Consider the following 22,932-nt stretch of genomic DNA (forward strand, 5'->3'; position numbering starts at 1 on the left):
TTGTCAGACTTGGTAAGCAGTCCTTAGCGTAGAACGTAGGTAGGCCTTCTCTCGCTTTAGACTAGAGAGTCGTCTTGCTGAGCCGTTCTTAGAGCTCGGTCGGGGTGTATGGCTCTCTGTGAGCCTCTTAGTGGAACCACCCTTAGCGAAGCAGTTAGGTTTCCTCCCGATTTAGAGAGTCATCATGCTGAGACCTCCGCTCCCCAGAGCTCCGCATAAGATAACATGTCCGAGTTGTATGTCTCTCTGTGAGCCTCCTTGGTGAGGTGATCTTTCAGCGTAGAGCGTAGTTAGACAGTCACTATAGAGGGTCATTGCTGAAGCCTCTACTCTGACAGCTCCGTTGAGGCAGTGGACTGGGTTGTAGGCTTTTTTGAGCCTCCCTGGTTAACTGTCTTCAAGGTGGGCGTTGCTAGATCTCCTCTTACATTAGAAAATCACCCTCCTGAGGCCTACGCCCCCAGACCTCTGCCTTTATAGCAGTATCGAGTTGTTAGGCTCTTTTGTGAGCCTCCTTGGTAAGCAGACCTTAGTGTAGAATATAGTTAGGCTTCTCTCATTTTAGAGAGTCGTCTTTCTGAGGCCACCGTTCATAATACATCTGGTCATTGGCTCTCTGTGAGTGTTGCTAGGTCTCCATCCGTTTTGGGGTATAGAGTCCCCTAAAGATACAGGCAGGATATTCCTTATTCCCTGGGTATTCCCTAGGTATTATGTGTTTCATTTATCCTCTGAATTTTAAAATTCATTTCAATTGTATTTCAGATTAGAGTTCTCAATGTACAGAATAGAAAATGGCCTCTTGAATTTATTTGAAAAATTAAACTCAGCCAGAGCTGATCTAACACTTTACCCGTTTACACTCGCTCTAAACATGAATGTGTCAGTGAACTGGCTTTAGAGAATTCAATTATTATAGGTTGCATAATGAATTAAATGCATGTATAAAGACAGTACTCGGGCACACTGGTTTGTCACATGTTTTTCTTAGAAGAGGCATCATGTGCTTGTGAGTATAGACTGTGTAATGTGCATGAGTGTGTGTGTGTGTGTGTGTGTGTGTGTGTGTGTGTGTGTGAAAAGATTTGTTTACACTTGGTACTGGCCTGCTACATAAACTTATGCATAGATTAACATGCATAGATGTTTGAAATCACACACACACACCCACACACACACACACACACACACACACACACACACACACACACACACACACACACACACACACACAGCACTGACTAACATGCTGGCAAAGCAAGACTAGCCATGACATCATGGACTGTAGAGCCTCACCCTTTACAGCCATCAGACATTCTGCCCTCAGAAATATGACATCAGTTATTGAAAACCTTTCTTGAAGCCTTATATTTTACCACATGACTGCCAGATACAAACATCCTCAAATGCTTTCTCCAAATCACTTTTGAACGTTCTAGGTTAAAAAGAAGTGAACATTTGTGGTTTAACGTTGATCACCAGAGAAAATGACTGAAAGAAACAGAAATCAAAACACAGTACTGCACTTGAAGTGGACGTAAACTGGGCCATGCATTGAGACAGAGTTGTTTAAACTGAACTTTTGCTACGCATTATTACATCGTTTTTTGTTTTGCTTTATTTGACTTTTTTAAATTACATCTGTGGATGAGGATTATATCTATGTTTCCATCCAAAGTTGTGAATTTAAATGTAATATTGAATAAAATGGAATTGTAAGTGTTTATAAGTGTTTCCTTAATTTATCACAGTGGATTAGATGCAATATTTGTCAAACACACAGACATTTCAGACGTCTTCATGAAGCAACAGAAACACTTTCATGCACTGCTTAATACAGCGCCATCTGTACAGTAAAGTTCAGCATAAGCCTATACTATGGGTGTTTACATCACTGTTGTTTTATGCGATATCCTAGTCTGGCTATCACCTGACCAAGCTCAATCTTTTAAGATCTTTTAAGTCTGGTGATCAACGGGCATAGATCAAAAATTACTCTGTACGCAATTGGATAGTCCTTCAACCAATCAGACCAACGATCCGGGTGACGTACTTTGCAGTGAAAACTCCAGGCAGGAAATGTGTCAAGAAACGTGTTGGTTTGGAGCATTGATCAGCGGTTTGCAGAAGCAATGACATCCAGCGGTTTTTGCAGGTTGTGCAAAAAAAAAGCGCGCCAGGTGGATAAGCCAGTTTGTGATTGGTCCCCGCAGATTTGTAACGGAAGCAGGTTGCAGAATGTACAGGTGTCCAGCCTGAGCTGCAGGGAGAAATCACATCTAGCGATTTCCCAAAATTTGCCTAAAAACAGGTGTGTGGAAACACAGCTTGAGTTTTTCTTGCTTCGTCTTTGAATCCAGGAGACGAGTAGCTGCCTGTGATTGGCTATCGGGTGGAGAAGATTCAGCATAAAAGCAGGGCAAGTCCTCACAGCGTTTGCCCTTCTCTCCCGCTCCAGATCACATGCTTGTACTAACTTCAACCTGAGTGCTTCTCTGTTACTCTGTTATTGGTGGTTTGCTGAGGCTGTTTGCTGCTGTCACCTTGAGAACACATTTCTTAAATTTGATATGTCTTTTGTTGATGTTTATGGCAAGAGAAGAAAACAGATAATTTCTTTCTTTCTTTTTTTTGTTTGAAGGTAAGTTAGACCTCTCCGTTAAAGCAACACCAAAGCTCTTTTCCTCTGCGGTCCCCCTACAGGTTGGAAGTGCAGCCTACCATCGCACACACACTCGCTGTTTATCCAGCACTGGCTTTGGAAAGAATGATGTCCACAGACAAGGTAGAGTATGTTGCATGATTTTATGAAAGTATGATATATTGCGACATCAGAAACGAAGAAAAACAAAATAATGACTATTGTAACGCTTGCCGTAAAGCAAGTTTCTTATGTCTCATTTGAACTACAGATCCGCTACCCGATCTGGCAAACTTGCATAGTGCGGTTATAGCCGATAGAGGGTCGCACAGCAAATGCAGAAGTGCCGTTCACCCTGTTACGAGTTGATGAACCACTGAAACCATTTTGGAAACATTATTTTAAGGTATATAATAATCTTTAGTGTTGCTTTAAATCAGTCAGTAAAGTTTTCTGTTTACTGTTTTGGCTTTAACCCTCTCATGATGAAATGGCTTCTTTATTTCTATAGACGTTGGTTAAACATGAGTATGTGTTGTGATTTAATTACGACTCACTCTGACTATCCTAGACGTACAGTATGTGAGTTCATAACAGCGTAAAACTATAACTTTACATTATCTAAGAAAGGAATAACCAGCAATTGTCACTGAAGGTTTGAAAAGGCAGCTGAAAGAAGATATCTGACATGTGAATCAACTTATTCAATAATTTATGAATGTTCACAATGAACCTGCTTAATATTAATTGTAAAAACAAGTAATTATCAGTCAAAGTCAAGAAATTTTGTCTCTGAATTGAATTTGGATCAAGGCTGAGGAGTGACTTCGTGTCAGATATTTGTCACTTCATTTGTCTCACAGCTGATTGGACTAATTTCAGTTTGTGATCACTTACCCAGAGGAAAAGCTGCCATGTACAATCATCTCCCAGTGAAATGTTTTGCTTAAAGTGATTTTAGTTTTTATCTGCCAACAATGGTTTGTGTGACACATGCAGAGTAAAGAAACCACCTATTTTACCACAAAAAGACACTGAGAGTGTCCCTTACTTTCCACGGCTGAAGTTGCCAAGGCCTGTTACAGATACAATCAAGCAATGTGGGCAGAAATCCACCTGTCAGTTTATGCCAGGCATTTCTATCACAGCTGAGCGCAGTCTGCAAGATCAGTTCAGCGTGGACAACAGGTGCAGGAGCCAAACACTAGAGAACAGCTTAAGGCCAAATGTGGAGGAATACAATTGTGGCACAGTGTTTTTTCCCAATACCAACAATTTCATTTTATCAGAATGAGATATTCTACTTCTTTTCCCATCCTCACTCAATGACTGACAGCTGACAGACACATAATCCATTCCAACATTGGACAAACAGTGCCAACAAAACTTAATAATTGATGATTGACGACTGGATTAGGCAATCCGGGTTTACACGCCGCAGGACATGAGGGAGTGGACTTTAGTTAAAGCAGAAAAGAGTGAGTGTATGTGAGAAGAACAGGAGGTTCTGCAAACTGAGCCGCTCAACAGCTGTAAGAGAATCTGATTCAGTAACGCGACTCCACACTACAACCCTACATTTCCAATTACTCACTTCCCATGTTTCAAGGCCTTTCCCATCTGTTCCACTTTCAGCCTCGGTCAGAACTTGGAAGGGAAACTCATCTGTCACAGAACTATGACTAACATGTATTGTTTTCAGTAAATAAAGGAGGAACCAACTATATATTTGATAGAAGATACACATGTATCTCTTTTTTCAGTTTGGGAGTCGGTAGCCCATAAAAACTTATGGTAAAATGTTTTTTTGGCATGGTAAAAACTAATTTGGCACTCTAAATAGGGAGCGCCTATATTATTCAAAGTTGCAATTTGGCACTTGCACCCTATAAAACACTGTGCTGGTTACTCGTAAAAACTGATTACATGTAGGCCTAATCTGGATTATTAAATTAGTGCACTTGTAATGTTTTCAAACACTTACAAACAGTTACTTTTTTATGGATTACATGATTATGGATTAAATATTATTCATATAATGGAAGTAAATTATTTAAAAGTGTAATGATTCTCCGTAATTCTTATTTTTTATCTTTTCAATTTTTATGATTTAATTAATTATTAGCTCTTACAAACGTGCTTGGGAAACCCTGACGTAATGTAATATTTAATGTGCATCGTGTTGTTAATAACAAAGAACTGAAAAAATATTTTTATGTCAATATGGTACAAGATTATCCTATTTAAATCAATGTGATAAACGAGTTAGTTCAAAAGTAATCAAAAAGTATTCAGATTATACCTAGAATATGTAATAGATTACAATACTATTACTAACTAATATTTTCTTCATTTGCAATCAGTGCTAGACGAACATTTCAGATGAATTTCTTCAGGCCAAACCTCATAAAAATAACCAAAGGGAATTTTGATGCCATTTTCAAAAGAAACTCCGACAGACAAAACAAAAGGCTGTATGTGGAAATGCTGTTGCATATTAAACTTTGTATGTCTCAACGAGACCATGGCCTGAAGGTCCTCGAGATGTTTCTGGACTGCGGAAATTGATATTTCAAACTATTAATTATAAAACTTAACATTTAACACAGCTGGGTTTTGGTCCCAGTAGTTTGAGAAACTAGTCTAATGTGTGTTACACTGAGTTTTAGATCAGCCAGGCCTGTATTGTTCAGGGTTGTTTGTGTCTGTCTGTGTGAACCTTCACTGTATCTCCTTGCTTATAAAGTGAGGAAAGGAACATTCTGATATCACTCCAGGCTTAGTGATGAAGGCCATGTCTGTTATGTGTTGCACTGTTTCTATAGAGACTCATAAACTGTTTGAGCTTTGAGTAAGCGTGCACAGACAGCACCTGACCTGTTACTCCCTGTGTGGGAAAAAAGGGAGTTTTTTCTGTGCAAACTCTTACTTCCTCACTGAATGTAATAGAACTATTTATTTTCTCAAAATGAGAAAACCCTGGAAATCACAAACCTCTGTGTGGGAAATTTCACTTTCACATTTCATTTTTCATATCAGGACAGTTCACCTAGCTCACCCAAAATGAAAATGTTGTCATTGTTTAGACACCCTTTGTTAGGCACCCTAATTTCAAACCCATGTGACTTTTGTTCATTTTCATACAGAGAAGTAAACAGTGGAACAGAGGCTCAACGTGAATGCTTGACGTGAGAACAAAGCTCATTGGTTCCTGCGCGTCATGTTTGAATGAACATGTTTACTATATATATATGTGAATAAAAATAAATAAAAGCATAAATTAAATTTGTTCATCATATAAAGTGATTGTGTCTGTTTAGAAGACTTGAATTAAACTGCTTGGTTCATATGGATGTTACGATGTCTTTATGTACTTTTTGAATTTCAATGGATGAAAAAAAAAAAGAGAATATATAAAAAATATAATTGTTTCGTTTTTTACACCACTGTAAGCAATCGACCAATCAGAGAAGAGTGGAGTAGACCAATCACAACAGACTGGGCCATCTAACCAATCAGAGCACAGTAGACAAATCACAACAGACTGAGTCATCTGACCAATCAGAGCAGAGTAGACCAATCACAACAGACTGGGCCATCTAACCAATCAGAACAGAGTAGACCAATAACAATAGACTGGGCCATCTGACCAATCAGAGCAGAGTAGACCAATCACAACAGACTGGGCCATCTGACCAATCAGTCAAGTCAAGTCAAGTCAACTTTATTTGTATAGCGCTTTTCACAATACAGATTGTATCAAAGCAGCTTCACAGTATTAAATAAAATAGTACATCAGTGTTTATTTCTAGTGTAAAACGTCCACGTTTGGTAATGCTGATCAATAGTATTGTTGATTGATTGATTAATTAAATTAAGTATCCCCAACTGAGCAAGCCAAAGGCAACAATCAGAGCAGAGTAGACCAATAACAATAGACTGGGCCATCTGACCAATCAGAGCAGAGTAGACCAATCACAACAGACTGGATCATCTGATCAATCAGAGCAGAGTAGACCAATCACAACAGACTGGGCCATCTAACCAATCAGAGCAGAGTAGACCAATCACAACAGACTGGGCCATCTGACCAATCAGTCAAGTCAAGTCAAGTCAACTTTATTTATATAGCGCTTTTCACAATACAGATTGTATCAAAGCAGCTTCACAGTATTAAATAAAATAGTACATCAGTGTTTATTTCTAGTGTAAAACGTCCACGTTTGGTAATGCTGATCAATAGTATTGTTGATTGATTGATTAATTAAATTAAGTATCCCCAACTGAGCAAGCCAAAGGCAACAATCAGAGCAGAGTAGACCAATAACAATAGACTGGGCCATCTGACCAATCAGAGCAGAGTAGACCAATCACAACAGACTGGATCATCTGATCAATCAGAGCAGAGTAGACCAATCACAACAGACTGGGCCATCTAACCAATCAGAGCACAGTAGACAAATCACAACAGACTAGGCCATCTGACCAATCAGAGCACAGTACACAAATCACAACATAGTGGGCCATCTGACCAATCAGAACAGAGTAGACCAATCACAACAGACTGGGCCATCTGACCAATCAGAGCAGAGTAGACCAATAACAATAGACTGGGCCATCTAACCAATCAGAGCACAGTAGACAAATCACAACAGACTGGGTCATCTGACCAATCAGAGCACAGTAGACCAATCACAACAGACTGGGTCATCTGACCAATCAGAGCAGAGAAGAGCAATCACAACAGACTGGGTCATCTGACCAATCAGAGCAGAGTAGACCAATCACAACAGACTGGGTCATCTGACCAATCACAGCAGAGTAGACCAATCACAACAGACTGGGTCATCTGACCAATCAGAGCAGAGAAGAGCAATCACAACAGACTGGGTCATCTGACCAATCAGAGCAGAGTAGACCAATCACAACACACTGGGTCATCTGACCAATCAGAGCAGAGTAGACCAATCACAACAGACTGGGCCATCTGACCAATCAGAGCACAGTAGACAAATCACAACATAGTGGGCCATCTGACCAATCAGAGCACAGTAGACAAATCACAACATAGTGGGCCATCTGACCAATCAGAGCAGAGTAGACCAATCACAACAGACTGGGTCATCTGACCAATCAGAGCACAGTAGACAAATCACAACATAGTGGGCCATCTGACTAATCAGAACAGAGTAGACCAATCACAACAGACTGGGCCATCTGACCAATCAGAGCAGAGTAGACCAATCACAACAGACTGGGTCATCTGACCAATCACAGCAGAGTAGACCAATCACAACAGACTGGGTCATCTGACCAATCAGAGCAGAGAAGACCAATCACAACAGACTGGGTCATCTGACCAATCAGAGCAGAGTAGACCAATCACAACAGACTGGGTCATCTGACCAATCACAGCAGAGTAGACCAATCACAACACAACAGACTGGGTCATCTGATCAATCAGAGCAGAGTAGACCAATCACAACAGACTGGGTCATCTGACCAATCACAGCAGAGTAGACCAATCACAACAGACTGGGCCATTTGACCAATCAGAGCAGAGTAGACCAATCACAACAGACTGGGCCATTTGACCAATCAGTGCAGAGTAGACCAATCACAACAGACTGGGTCATCAGAACCAATCAGAGCAGAGTAGACCAATCACAACAGACTGAGCCATCTGACCAATCAGAGCAGAGTAGACCAATCACAACAGACTGGGTCATCTGACCAATCAGAGCAGAGTAGACCAATCACAACAGACTGGGTCATCTGACCAATCACAGCAGAGTAGACCAATCACAACAGACTGGGTCATCTGACCAATCAGAGCAGAGTAGACCAATCACAACAGACTGGGTCATCTGACCAATCACAGCAGAGTAGACCAATCACAACAGACTGGGTCATCTGACCAATCAGAGCAGAGTAGACCAATCACAACAGACTGGGTCATCTGACCAATCAGAGCAGAGTAGACCAATCACAACAGACTGGGTCATCAGAACCAATCAGAGCAGAGTAGACCAATCACAACAGACTGAGTCATCTGACCAATCAGAGCAGAGTAGACCACTCACAACAGACTGAGTCATCTGACCAATCACAGCAGAGTAAGCTCACGGAAAGGAGGGGTTTAAAGAGACTATCTAACTGTTTTCAGACTCTCTGAGAGATGAGGTGATGCTGAAAGCAGAACCAATCAGATTTGAGGGAAAGTTTAAAGTTTATGTCAAGTTCAGGCTTACAACTAGGGCTGGGCGATAAATCGATTTTATCGATTAATTCGAATTTGCAGTTTACGTCGATTTTTTTGAATGAAAATCGGTTTTCTCTTTAACATTCGCCGACGCTCCCCTCTGGGCTCCCGTAGCTCCGAACGGGCTCAGCTCTTCCCCCGCGCGTTTGGCATAGAGATACACGAACAACACGGCAAGACCGCGGCAGCACAAGCACACCCGCCAAAAAACAATCTACAGTCTTACAAACTGAATCCGCAGAGCTGCCAACTCTCACGAATTCACCGTGAGACTCACGCAATCGTCACTTTTTACACGCTCTCACGCTACACATCCATTTTCTCACGCAGAGAAAAATCGCGAAGCAAAGAGGACACTGACACCGACAGACAAGACAGAGAAGGTTACTATTGCTATGAAACAAATTCTCAGCTCTCAGATTCTGTCGATTTAATTACGAAATTCAAAATTTTTTTCACGTTCCCCACCAATCCCAATCCATCCATTTCATGTTCTGTTCTGTTCTGTTCTGTTATGTTACATTTTCACTGTTTACAAAGGCAGGGCCTGCCATCTTGTCTTTTTGGCTTGTTGTTTCTGATTGCACTTTAACCCCAAGGGGAAAATCCAAATCAAATCCCAGAAGGGAAAATCAAAACAAAATAAAATTAAAAATTGTTTTGAACAATTTCTTTGTCATTTGCAGATTGATTTTAAGTAGGGGAAGAAAAAAAAATCGGTTTAAATCGTAAATCGAGTTTTTTGTGAAAAAATCGGGGATTTTTTTTTTAGGCCATATCGCCCAGCCCTACTTACAACCAGAGTTAGGTGCTTCTATTCACTCTGATTTTAAGGATACCTTATGGGCAGGGTTAGGTTTAGGGGCAGGGATAGGGTTTCCAGACCAGAATGAACAAAATATGTTGACCCAGCAACGCGTCTAACTCAGCAAAAACGGGGCGTGTGATGATGCAATGTATATTTTAAGAAAATGATGACATGTTGGGTAAAGAGTAAATAATGACACCATTTTTCTCAGTTATTCCTTATTGGAGATAACTAAGATCACTAAGACCATGTGACATTTATGTTGGCACCTGTCACCTAAAACACAACCTACAGTGCTCTTCATTCACACAATTCACATCATTCACATAACACACATAATCCTGAGCTCTATGAGATGTATAGGGTGGGAGAGAAACAGTGCGATGGGAATCACACACATTTGTAGAACCTGGCCTGGGTTTGCCATGAAAAGACCAAAGAAAACTTCCCTAATCCCACCAAGGAAGAGGGCCGTGAGGATCAGGGCTGGTCAGAAGGTTATTCTGAACACATTCATCCAGCATTAGCGTGGGGATTACGACCCGGCACGCTTCGCTGCACTCCTCGCCCGTCCCGTCTCATCTCTGGCTGGCCAGTGCAGTTAGAAAACATGCGAGTCGTGGATATTCACTGACCTCATGGGGTCCAACACACTCGACAGGTGAGCGATCTGCTGTCTCCTGACCAGTGACCAGTGTTCATCTGTCCTTCTGGCTGACACCATCATATCTTTATAGACAGACTGACTTTTGAACCCCACCAGGTCACTGAGACATCTGTTGTGCGGGATCTAAATATACAGGGAATAAAAGTATAGTCCTGTCCGCGGCCACAGCTGTCATGACAGACTCTCACACGTCGAACCATACAGAACTGAGAACCAGCTCCTGCATGAGTCTGAAACCAAGTCCAGAAACTGACCAAACAGACCTAGAACGGGTTTCATCATTGTTTTCAGTAAAAATGCAATAAAAACCGACAGAAAAACAGCATTCCATCATGTTATGTTTGCAGACACGTGAAAAGCTATAGAACAGGTTCAGCAGTGACATAAATACATGTGACAGGGGTTACATCTCTATATATTTTACATTTAAATTATCTTTTGAATGTCAATTTTTCAATGCAGTCTATGCGGTATAAGATCCGTTTTCTTAAGTTAAGCTATAAATAATTTAATTAGCAAGCACAAAAGATAATTAAAGACAAACTCTTTCTTTGATCATCCAAAAAGCCAAGTGTTTTGGTCAGGAGTGACAGATTTACGCGTTCTCGGAACTTTGGTTCTGGACAAACTACCAGCAACATTAATGAAGAATGTGTTCAAGGTTATCTGGACTTTAAAAATGCTTTCACAACGTTCATAGGGCGTTTTTCTTCACAACGTTGAGAGAACAACGTTATGGGAACGTTAGCGAAACATTCTCAGAACACATTTGTGTTATCAGTGAAGCCTTCTAATTAATAAATGTCCTACATATTTGTCATTTTGACAGTCTAGATATCGGCCAGTGATATGTAGTCTTTATCTGATGATGTGTTGTACTCACCCTGATGTTTCCTCTGCTCCGACACTCTGCATTGAGTCTGTAGATATATATCCAGTCAGAGCAGAACTTCACTGCACACCATCAGTCGTTCATCAGATCGATACAGCTGACTAACACACACTCACTTACACACGCATGCGTGCTCACATACACGCGGTGTTTCGCATAACTTCACAGAAACATGTAAAAGTATCAAATGAAACCGCTTCGCATCAGACTTTGATTTGAGGGAGAATGTTAGCGGTCTCCTATTCCTCGTTTGTGCTGTTGTGACACGCCAGGAGCGCGCACACACACACACACACACACTCCTCCTCTCTTCAGTTCGGTCGGATGGGAGAGGTTAGTTTACGGATGACAGGATCTGTCCCACTAAACCCTGTCAGGAGCAGACATGGATCATTAATGCTCTCTTTTAAAGGTTTACTGCATCCATGAAACACTAGAAATGTGTTTCAGATAATTTTACCATCTGTTTCACTGTAACATTATTTCTCATTAAATTTGTACATGTAATTGGCTATGTCAATCCTTATAATGGGTTAGCAGATTTAACGTTATTATAAACAGTAACGCATATGCTACTATAGTGTTACTTCCAGCATGTAAACAGTAAGAGTATAAGAGTAGTAAGAGTAGTATGAGTAGGCTAGTAAGAGTAGTAAGAGTACTAATAAGAGTAGTAAGAGTAGTACGAGTAGGCTAGTAAGAGTAGTATGAGTACTAGTAAGAGTAGGCTAGTAAGAGTAGGCTAGTAAGAGTAGTAAGAGTAGTATGAGTACTAGTAAGAGTAGTAAGATTATGCTAGTAAGAGTAGTATGAGTAGTAAGCTAAACCAATGTGCGTTACTAGTAACGTTACGCCCCCTTGCGACGCTTCAGGAACATCGCTACTTTTACCAATCACCAATTTAAAAAAAGAGAAGCTGTTTACAAATAAATTAACAAACATTATTGTTTTAAGAATTAATGTTTAAAGAGTTAAAGAAGTCTTATTTGCTTAGCTAATCTAAACTCCATTACTTCCTTCCTGCCTCTATCACAAAGACAGCTAGTGAAAAAAAAAACTATACCAAAATATATTTAAAGTACATTTGTCACCACAGATCTCATCTAATCACCACCACAACAAACAACTCTATGATATATTAATTCTATTTTTTATTTATTTAAAACAACCCAAACACACCTTTAAACATTTGGATGCTGCATTAAACAAATTCTTGAAGGGAAAAAATAAATAAATAAATAAATAAATAAATAAATAAATCAACTCCACAGCTGATTCCAAGTGATCAAGGGCTCAGGACGCTCCAGTTCAGCCCGCCGCAGTGTCCGCCAGTAGAGGGCACTCGTGCACCGTAAGCAATGATGTACATCCGAGTGAACAAGACAGAGGGAAGTTAGCGAGTGAAGGGCGTGACAATTTTGGACTGGAACGCAGCAATAGTTCCACACACACACACACACGTGTCAGTCGTGTTTATTTCCTCGAGGAGCTGAAGCTTTGCTGTTGTAAATGCCTCTGAAGAGAGCTGTGATCGTGCCGGGAAACGGAGCAGGGGATGTCGAGCGCTGCAACTGGTATGGATGGGCAAACAAACGAATAAACGAGGTATGATGACTCCAACAAGAGATTAAAATCCGTTCAGCTGTTATAATGACAGTCAGGTTACATTTCAGCCCGAATATTAAACGGTGCACCACTGTTACAGATTCCAGATGTGTCATGCGCGCTGAAAAACATGCCGGATCCTGGTAGTTCAAACTCACATCACGTGACAACATCACATTTCATGGGACATATGTTTGTGGTATTATAGTGAAATATGATATGTAACCCTTCCAGTGACTGCGAGAGAGAGCATCTGGCTGCCGTTCATGGAGCAGGATCTGAGATGTGATGAAGAAACCCTCATCATCGGACACAGTTCAGGAGCCGCGGCAGCCATGAGGTACTCGACTCACCTCAGCGACTCATGTGAATCATTTGAGTCGTGTTCTAAATGATCCGATTCATCTGTGAGCACAATGTTTGCCAGCAAGTTAGCTCTGTACTTACTTATTCAATTAATCTATCAATGTAATTATTTACACTTATTTGTTCCCCCCCTAATCGAGTCAAATCGAGTTCAATGACACTCACTGAATCTCACTGATCATGAGTGATTCATCATTTTACCTGAATGATCAATCCCTTCAAAATGAGTTGGAGAGACACATCTGTGTGTGATCATTTCTATCACTACCTGACTATCACTCTATAAACTACATGATTGCTTGTTTTTGGTGCGCTTCGACAGGTATGCAGAAACACACCGAGTGTTTGCCATTATTCTGGTAGGCGCGTACACATCCCACCTGGGAGATGAGAATGAACGTGAGAGCGGTGAGTTTGAACACTAATCCCTCATCATGGCATCAGTGGTCGTCAGTGTGAGTGTGTGTGATGATGTGCCTTCTCCTATTACGCTCAGGATACTTCAGCCGGCCATGGGAGTGGGAAAAGATCAGGACAAACGTGAAGCACATCCTTCAGTTCGGATCCACAGACGACCCGTTTCTGCCCTGGGCTGAGCAACGAGAAGTGGCTGATAACCTCAAGACAGATTTATACAAGTACACAGACCACGGACACTTCCAGAACACGGCCTTCCCAGAGCTCATCGACGCGATCAGAAAGCTCAAAGCCAAAAGCTAAACACACACACACACTGAAATGACCCTTCATCCAGTGTGTATTATTGATGTGCTTTCTCGGGGGCCAAAGAGAAAAAAGTACTTTACAAGAAGTGAAGACAGTTTATTATTGTGGCTGAATTGGGAACAGGGTTTCCAGTACATGATGTGAATCAAGTTTTCTTTACAGAAGTATCATCCAAACATCTAAAATAAAACACCCATGTAAACCTGGACGAAACATAGTGATCGATACAAAATCAGACGAGTAATGGCACTTACAGCAGGTGTTCTCCAACACAAACAACAGTCCAATGCTGGGCAAACATCTCCGCTCTGGTCATTATAATTATGCTAACGTGAGGGTTTATTCCTCATATGCACAGGTAAAGTCCTATATTTGGACAGAAAAGAGTACAGTTCTGGTTTTAATCAGTTTTAGCACCATTTAAGTCAAAATAAATATTTGATTAAAGTACACACCTTCTCTTCTGTTGTTGAGGAATGGCATGTCTTATTTTAATAGTGGACTGAAATAAAGTATTTTTTACTCAATCCAGTAACACTGTCTTCTTGTAAACAACTATATTCTATAAAGTTCACCCAAAATAAACTCCTAACGTGTCTTCCTGCGAACATACAGTAGCTCACACTGTTCTTTACAACAGTTTTATTCTTCCCATCATGCAAAGCAACTGCACGGCTTCAGAAGACTTTGTATGGACTTCTATGGTACTTTTTTTTTTAGCTCAAAATGCAAAACTGTGTGTGTGTGTGTGTGTTCCACAGGGTTTGAAACGACATGGGTGAGTAAATGACAATTTTTAATAAAATAAAATGGCAACAAAAAGAGGTATTTCTCATAAAACTGCTGTCATGAGAATCATATATTGATTATTCTATAAACCTGAGACTGGAAGTAAAGTGCGTTTATCGCAGGGTTCCTCAAACTCGGTCCTGGAGGGCCGCTGTCCTGCACAGTTTAGCTCCAACCCTGATCAAACACACCTAGCTGTGAGCTTCTAGTGATCCTGAAGACATTGATTAGCTTGCTCAGGTGTGTTTGATCAGGGTTGGAGCTAAACTGCAGGACAGTGGCCCTCCAGGACCGAGTTTGAGGAACCCTGCTTTATCGAAACCAAACCATCATGTAAACCAGCCAAACTGCTCACAAATAAACCTTTCCCTAGTTATTGTCAGAGACACACAGCTATACGTGTTCAGAAAAGCAGTTCTCCATCACCTCACACATTCATCAGAAACATTTCTTCAAGCAGCGAGTGTGAAGCTCTGTGTGTGTGTGTGTGAACTATAAGGTCTTCTTCCTCCTCCTGGCTTTAGAGTAGCCTCTCCCGAACCATCCTCCCTGGAGCGCGGGGCCTTGGCCTTGAGCCTGCGCGTCATGCGAGTCCTCCTCCACAGCAGCAGGGGGCGCTATCTCCTCACGAGAGTGGCTCTCCTGCTCATCTGGACCCAGCGCTTTAGCCAAGCTGAAGATGGGGTCTTGTGATCTGAGATTTATCAAAAAAAACAGCAGCTTTAATACATTGGTCATTAGTAATCTTTAATAAAAAGCTTTCCTGTAGCTTTAACAAAGCATGGCACTAGTAGCATTGCCAAGGTCATGTGTTCGATTCACAGGGAAGGCGAGAACTGCTCAAATGTAAACCTTGAATCCAATGTAGGTCGCTCTGGATTAAAGCGTCTGTCAAATGCAGAAATGTAAAAGTATTAAAAGCAATCAGGCTTGAGGCCATGTAATATTAATATAATGTGCTTAACGATTGCCTTGGTCCTCTGGTTCTGTTCGCTCACATTTGACTGAAAAATTAAGCATTTTGGTTTCTCAGAACTTTGGAAATTGGAAACGAACGTGAGAGTAATTTCCTCTAGTGGAGGCGTGTGGTACTGCACCAACACAATCTCACCGGACGCTCTTTACTGGGACATCAACCCTCAAATATGGAGCGGCTTTAGATTTACGGCTTTGATTTTCCTGCAGTTTTGGAAAATAACATATATATAACATATAAAACTTAAAAATAGTATTTTAGTACATTTTTCATAATAAACCTAAACTTCTATGTCATGTTTTAGTTTCACAACAATCTGCTGTGTCTCTTCTGTAAAAAGAGACCAAACTTCAATCTGTGCTCCAAAGCATTCGAGATTTATAACAGTTCCGGCTGGAAATTACATTTCATCTTCAAAAAGTGCATATAAAAAGATTTTCTGAAGTTCTCCTAATAAAGGACTATAAAACAAGAATATTGAGGATATTCACAGTATAGCATGGCTTCTCTCACTTTATTGCGTAACTAAAGGTCGGATTAGTTATGTCATTAGGGATCCACCAATCAGGACTGGCTGAATGATGTCCACACACAGATGTGGCCTCTCCTTGATTTGACAGTGACATTGCTGCACTATTGATGCACAGATTATCATTTCTAACTGGGTTTACGTGTTGAGTGACTGATCTCGCCACATTAAAGAGGACCAAAACCACACTGACTCTTTGAATTTCATTATAAAGTTTCCAGAATTTGAAAGCACAGACATTATATCATATCAAATGTAACTAAACAAAACATATGACTGGATTGTAGGTCATCGACTGAAAGCAGCATAGACTAAAAGATCTCATTCCATCAGAAGGAAGATGAATTTAATGGAAATATCGGTGTGGTCTAGCATCCACAGCTGACATTGGGTGTAGCGCATCTACAGTACGACAGTCAAAACGTGCCATTAGAGAAGCGCTGATGAAATGTCAATGCTCTCGGCCCATCAGAACAGGGTCAGCCACATGTTTCCGGCTGGTGAACAGTGTTGTACCAGTTAGCGGGTCTCACCTGTTGTAAACGGGGACTTCCAAACCCAGCTCCTGCATGAGAAGAGCCATCACTGCATCACACTTCCCATGGATCTTCAGAGTGGCCAGGTTATCTTTCGGTGTCCACTGAAATAGAGGAGGAGAGCACCCCACGCTGTTAAAGCATGTCGACTGAGGTCATGAGCAGCTGTGTGGAGGAAGGAGTACCTGGAGATTCACGATGTACAGCTTGGGTCTTCTGTTGGCCGGCCTGTTCATGCACCACAAGCAGGAGTACTTCTTCAGCACCTGACGGACACACACACACACACACAAGCAGCAATCACGCCATCAAATCAAACACTGATTATAAAACACATGCATTTTGACTACATGATAGATCTGTTACTGCTTACAGTGGATATAAAACAGCTGGTTATGGTGTAACAACTGAAACTAAGATAATCAGGCTTTATCACAGCACTCAGGAGTGTTTCTTCACTCTTCTTTGCTCAGAGGCTCTTCCAAATGTGGGTTTAAATCAGACAGTCGATATCTGGACCAATGACTGAACGCGTATATCCGAGTCCTCTTGAGATTCCAAGCCACCACAAGGCGAGGGCGACAACGTTTGCACACAAAGATTGCCATTTAATGTCGTATTATGAACATTAACAAATGTTCTAAAATGATTTATCTTTGTTTCATTTTTTACATCACAAAAGAAAAAGCTGTTTTACCAGATTAATATCCAGTGTAGGCTCAAATAACACAAGGAAACAATATCAAGCAATGCCTCCAATGTCATGTTTAATCCGTGTGCAGCCTAACACCGTGTGCTAACCAGACGCGCCGCGACACGCGATAACAGGAGTCTGTCCAGGTTCATCAGAGTTCTGTCCTAACCAAACAACAGAACGTATGATAATCTCAGGTACTGTTTATGTGCTTTATGTAATGTTAAACGCGTCTGTGTGAGTTTGAATATCATTGTGTGTGTCTTTTATAGCCGTATGCAACAATGGACAACACCTCATATCTTCAATATAAATAAAAGTAAACGAGAATGTTGAAACTGTCGACTCATTGTTAACAGACAAGTGACCAGATTGTTTCAGTAGCTCAGTAATGTGATTTTAATAACATTAAAATGGTGTAATATTCATGAATTGGATTATGAACTTATCCGAGAGAGCCCGCTCACTCACGCTCTTCTGATGGGCTGTGTGTTTAATCGCAGACTCTATCGCGTCCCATCTGGTGTGGACAGATAAACGATTGGTCGCTGGAACGCTATGGCGTCTGGTTAGGGCCCGGTGTGGGGACACTGGTTAGGGCCCGGTGTGGGGACACTGGTTAGGGCCCGGTGTGGGGACACTGGTTAGGGCCCGGTGTGGGGTCAGACACTGGTTAGGGCCCGGTGTGGGGTCAGACACTGGTTAGGGCCCGGTGTGGGGTCAGACACTGGTTAGGGCCCGGTGTGGGGTCAGACACTGGTTAGGGCCCGGTGTGGGGTCAGACACTGGTTAGGGCCCGGTGTGGGGTCAGACACTGGTTAGGGCCCGGTGTGAGGTCAGACACTGGTTAGGGCCCGGTGTGGGGTCAGACACTGGTTAGGGCCCGGTGTGGGGTCAGACACTGGTTAGGGCCCGGTGTGGGGTCAGACACTGGTTAGGGCCCGGTGTGGGGTCAGACACTGGTTAGGGCCCGGTGTGGGGTCAGACACTGGTTAGGGCCCGGTGTGGGGTCAGACACTGGTTAGGGCCCGGTGTGGGGTCAGACACTGGTTAGGGCCCGGTGTGGGGTCAGACACTGGTTAGGGCCCGGTGTGGGGTCAGACACTGGTTAGGGCCCGGTGTGGGGTCAGACACTGGTTAGGGCCCGGTGTGAGGTCAGACACTGGTTAGGGCCCGGTGTGGGGTCAGACACTGGTTAGGGCCCGGTGTGGGGTCAGACACTGGTTAGGGCCCGGTGTGGGGTCAGACACTGGTTAGGGCCCGGTGTGGGGTCAGACACTGGTTAGGGCCCGGTGTGGGGTCAGACACTGGTTAGGGCCCGGTGTGGGGTCAGACACTGGTTAGGGCCCGGTGTGGGGTCAGACACTGGTTAGGGCCCGGTGTGGGGTCAGACACTGGTTAGGGCCCGGTGTGGGGTCAGACACGGGTTAGGGCCCGGTGTGGGGTCAGACACTGGTTAGGGCCCGGTGTGAGGTTCGATTGCACTGGTTAGGGCCCGGTGTGAGGTCAGACACTGGTTAGGGCCCGGTGTGGGGTCAGACACTGGTTAGGGCCCGGTGTGGGGTCAGACACTGGTTAGGGCCCGGTGTGAGAGGTCAGACACTGGTTAGGGCCCGGTGTGAGAGGTCAGACACTGGTTAGGGCCCGGTGTGAGAGGTCAGACACTGGTTAGGGCCCGGTGTGGGGTCAGACACTGGTTAGGGCCCGGTGTGAGAGGTCAGACACTGGTTAGGGCCCGGTGTGGGGTCAGACACTGGTTAGGGCCCGGTGTGAGGTTCGATTGCACCGGTTGAGCCGCACCTTGAGACTGGAGCCGAGGCAGAGGATGAGGTCGGCCCGCTCCGCCGCCTGCGCCGCACCGCTCCAGTTCAGCGGCTGCTCCAGGGTCCCGCGCTCCCCGAAGTGCACGATGGTGTCCCTCAGCTCCCCCCCGCAGTGCGGACACCGGCGGCCCGTGCCGTGCCTGTGCAGAGCCGTGCGCTCCGTCACGTCAAACACACGGATCAGCTCTCGCGCCGGAGAGCAGGACGAGCACACCTGCGGGACACAGGGAGGAGAAGAGGCTCAGAAGACGGGGGAAATACAGAAACAAGTCTGATATTACAGGAACGGACTGTAAATGGCATTTTTCTAAACTCTAAAACAGTTGGAAAACTCAGATTTTGAGATCTTTATTCTACCCTTTAAAACGAGTGAATCCACACATATGAGACCATTTTCTGAAATTGAGATCTATACATCTGAAAGCTGAATAAATAAGCTTTCCACTGATGTGTGGTTTGTTAGGATAGAATATTTGTCTGAGATACAACTACTCAGAACATCTGGAATCTGAGGGTGCAAAAAAGTCGAAACATTGAGAAAATCTCCTTGATAAACTTAAGATTGAGCCACTGGAGTCACTTGGACTATATTAACGATCTCTTTAATAACTTTTCTGGGCCAGCAAGTTTCAGTCCCTTAGAAGCCTATGGAGGAGTGATCAAGCTCTCAGATTTCATCAAAAATATCTTAATTTGTGTTCCGAAGATGAACGAAGGTCTTACGGGGTTGGAACAACATGAGGGTGAGTAATTACTGACAGAATTTTCATTTTTGGGTGAACTATCCCTTTAACCAGTGAAAAAGAAAACATTGTTATAGCCTGCCGTGTCTCCCCTTCATATCCTAATGATTTTTGGCATACATTTTTTTTAAAAATCAATAATTTTGACCCATACGATGTATTGTTGGCTATTGCCACAGATATACACGTGCGACGTGTGACTGGGTTTTGCGATCCAGGGTCACATGATCTCAGTTTAAGACTGATGAAGCGCTGGAGACGTCACTGACCTCGATGAACATGTTCCCGTGGAGTTCAGAGAGCGCGTGTCTGGGCAAGCCGCTGCGCAGGTGAAGCCCGTCACAGTTCTGCGACACCACGTGCTGAACCTGCACACACACACACACACACACTCTCAAGTCTATCTGTACAGCGCTTGTCAGAACACACACGCTTTCCAAGCAGCTTCAAAAGAAAATCATGATGTGAATGTTTATATCATGTTCATGGCGCATGTAGAGCTGGGCAATAATATGCTTTATATGTCAAGTAGTTGAGATTTGCTATACAAGCCAACATGAGTGTATCAGGGTATTCTGCTCATTCACAGAGACTCGTCACACACCATCTTCTCTTTGTGTAGCAGCCAGATGCACATGTGTGTGAGGGTGGGCTCAGCTCGACTCAGATCTGATGTTCTGCGGACACACACACACACAGACGTTAGCATGTGCCGTGGTTTAGCAGTGGAGGGCAGTGAGAGTGTGTGTTCACCTGACGGAGCGGCCCTTCTGCAGCTGAGTCCACACCCCGTTCGGCCCGCGGTAGTCTGGGATGGAGGCGGCCTGGGGAACACACCACAAGACTCACACTTACTCATAACCACGACACAACACACACATATCTCCTACACGATTCATTCAGAGCCGAGGAGTATTCGCATGCAGTCTTTGATTGAACTGTAAGATTAAGGTACGATTATCACAACTTGTTAGTAAGGGAATGTTAGGAAATCATTTAAAAGTTGTTTTTTATATTTATAAATAAAACTTATCTAAAAAAATCACTCCAAAACGAAAGGAATATTTCAGATGTGCACAGGCTCCTGTCTTAATCATGTTTCCGCATATATGGGATCACAAAGTCCTAATAATAACTCAACCATTTCAAGGAATGTGGCTTACTTTAGTACTTTTAAATGATATTTAAATGATCTGTTCTGGGTTATTTATTCCCCGCTACACTTGCGTTCGCACGAGGCGCTCTTCTAATACTCTCATTTCCGCTACAACATGGATCCTCAGGTTTCTTCTTCTGTCTTCACAGCAAACGCGGGACACGCCGAACACAGAGACGTTCTCATGCAAACTCAGTCGTGCTAATGTAGTGAGAGCAGACGGGCGTACCGTGCTGATTCCTGCGCCGGTGTACACCACCACATGTGTGGCCAGCCGGAGCGCCTCCGCCAGCTGCTTCACCTTACTCTGCAGGCTCTCCGCCTCGTCAAACACCTGCAGCACACACACACACACACACACACTCATGAGGTGACACATCCTAATCCGGCTGAGGTGCTGTACAGTGTGTGTATGAGCGGATGAGGAGTGTTTGGAGACTGAGGTGAGCTGTATAATGTGTGTGTGTGTGGATGAGCTGTATAGTGTGTGTGTGTGGATGAGCTGTATAGTGTGTGTGTGAGCTGTACCTCCTCTAGTTTGCTCTGGAGGAGGCGTCTCCGGCTCTGTCTCCGGCTCAGCTCCTGGACCGTCTCCTGATGATCCTGTAGAAGCCTTCGCTCCTCCTGCGTCTGCTCTCCAGCACTCTTCTGCAGGATCCGAGAGATCTGCGCGCACACACACACACACACACACACACACACACACACACCTCTTATCTGATGCTTTACATGGATTCAGCTGTTCTGTTGAGACCGACTCCACAAAAAGGGGTTTGTTTTCCTGCAACTGGTCCCAGACCTTTCACAGCCACATCTACAGTAACTGTTACTACGGTAACATACAGCCACATTTACAGTAACTGTTACTATGGTAACATACAGCCACATTTACAGTAACTGTTACTACGGTAACATACAGCCACATCTACAGTAACTGTTACTATGGTAACATACAGCCACATCTACAGTAACTGTTACTACGGTAACATACAGCCACATCTACAGTAACTGTTACTACGGTAACATACAGCCACATCTACAGTAACTGTTACTATGGTAACATACAGCCACATCTACAGTAACTGTTACTACGGTAACATACAGCCACATCTACAGTAACTGTTACTACGGTAACATACAGCCACATCTACAGTAACTGTTACTATGGTAACGTCATGAATAACATGAGATCTCCAGAAACACTTCAAAATCTGGCTTTCATTTTGATTCTTTTTCGTGGCACCAAACCATCAGTTTGGTCGAAGCTGCGATGTTAGTGGGGGTTTTAACTGAACATTAGCTAGTTTTACAGGTGTTCTGCTGAATAACTACATATCAGATTGTGCTATCACATATATGTGCATTATTTTAAGGGTAGGGGAAGTTATGGGCGTAAATAAAGCCTCGAACAGCATGAATGTGACGCTGGTAGCGGTTTCGCCGGCTGTATTAGTGTTTGGAGGCGCTGCCGCTAGCGCTCATGTGAATGAGATGGATAAGATGATGTCTGGAGTTCATACCGTCTTGACCGTGTGTCGCTGCTTCTCTCGCTGGATGATCTTCTCCTTCTCTCGCTCTTTCCTCTCCGCTCGCGCTGAGCCAGCGCTGTTTGTTTGCGCGTCCATGCTGGACATCGCCGTTCGTCACCGGTGACGTCTCCGCTCGCGTCGCTATCGCGAGATAAAACGGGACTTCCGTGTAGTGGAAAAAGTCAATTTT

General features: G+C 43.2%; 3 protein-coding genes across 6 annotated transcripts in view; 1 reads left to right on the forward strand and 2 right to left on the reverse strand.

Annotated features, from left to right (window-relative positions):
• arhgef3 (Rho guanine nucleotide exchange factor (GEF) 3) overlaps window positions 1–11,532 on the reverse strand; it is a 95,034-nt gene extending 83,502 nt beyond the window's left edge. For both annotated transcript variants that reach the window (XM_079891400.1, XM_079891399.1), the window contains exon 1: window positions 11,262–11,532. In XM_079891400.1, coding sequence (XP_079747526.1) covers window positions 11,262–11,293 — 32 coding nt within the window. In that variant the 5' untranslated portion in view covers window positions 11,294–11,532. The remainder of the gene's footprint in view (window positions 1–11,261) is intronic.
• Window positions 11,533–12,618: 1,086 nt separating this feature from the next.
• On the forward strand, window positions 12,619–14,014 carry rbbp9 (retinoblastoma binding protein 9). Its single transcript, XM_079890229.1, has 5 exons — window positions 12,619–12,875; window positions 12,976–13,018; window positions 13,110–13,215; window positions 13,564–13,649; window positions 13,738–14,014. The coding sequence occupies exons 1-5, from the start codon at window positions 12,780–12,782 to the stop codon at window positions 13,959–13,961; spliced, it is 555 nt and encodes a 184-aa protein (XP_079746355.1). The 5' UTR covers window positions 12,619–12,779; the 3' UTR covers window positions 13,962–14,014.
• A 30-nt stretch (window positions 14,015–14,044) lies between these two features.
• Window positions 14,045–22,900, reverse strand: sirt7 (sirtuin 7). 3 transcript variants are annotated; one of them, XR_013823152.1, is made up of 11 exons: window positions 22,734–22,900; window positions 21,742–21,879; window positions 21,443–21,547; window positions 20,811–20,881; window positions 20,662–20,734; window positions 20,327–20,425; window positions 19,292–19,528; window positions 16,983–17,063; window positions 16,795–16,901; window positions 15,049–15,450; window positions 14,045–14,896 (listed from the first exon to the last, which is right to left on the reverse strand). XR_013823152.1 is itself a non-coding variant. In XM_079890228.1 (10 exons), exons 1-10 carry the CDS (start codon window positions 22,845–22,847, stop codon window positions 15,249–15,251), a joined length of 1,227 nt encoding a protein of 408 aa, XP_079746354.1. In that variant the 5' UTR covers window positions 22,848–22,900; the 3' UTR covers window positions 14,046–15,248. The 3 variants fall into 3 exon arrangements, 1 of the variants encoding a protein (XP_079746354.1); XR_013823153.1 differs by having other exon boundaries at window positions 14,744–14,907; window positions 15,063–15,450; XM_079890228.1 differs by having other exon boundaries at window positions 14,046–15,450.
• Window positions 22,901–22,932: the final 32 nt, after the last annotated feature.

Source organism: Squalius cephalus (assembly GCF_949319135.1).
Source record: "Squalius cephalus genome assembly, chromosome: 13".
In the NCBI taxonomy this organism is placed as follows: Eukaryota; Metazoa; Chordata; class Actinopteri; order Cypriniformes; family Leuciscidae; genus Squalius; species Squalius cephalus.

Excerpts from the sequence above, each read along its gene's own strand:
- sirt7 (XM_079890228.1), bottom strand. The coding sequence starts at position 22,847 with ATGTCCAGCATGGACGCGCAAACAAACAGCGCTGGCTCAGCGCGAGCG. Across the intron at positions 21,880-22,733 it reads AGCGACACACGGTCAAGACG|ATCTCTCGGATCCTGCAGAA; the intron begins GTATGAACTCCA and ends GTGTGCGCGCAG. Across the intron at positions 16,902-16,982 it reads TGTACATCGTGAATCTCCAG|TGGACACCGAAAGATAACCT; the intron begins GTACTCCTTCCT and ends CCTCTATTTCAG.
- rbbp9 (XM_079890229.1), top strand. The coding sequence starts at position 12,780 with ATGCCTCTGAAGAGAGCTGTGATCGTGCCGGGAAACGGAGCAGGGGAT. Across the intron at positions 12,876-12,975 it reads CAAACAAACGAATAAACGAG|ATTCCAGATGTGTCATGCGC; the intron begins GTATGATGACTC and ends CCACTGTTACAG. Across the intron at positions 13,650-13,737 it reads TGAGAATGAACGTGAGAGCG|GATACTTCAGCCGGCCATGG; the intron begins GTGAGTTTGAAC and ends TATTACGCTCAG.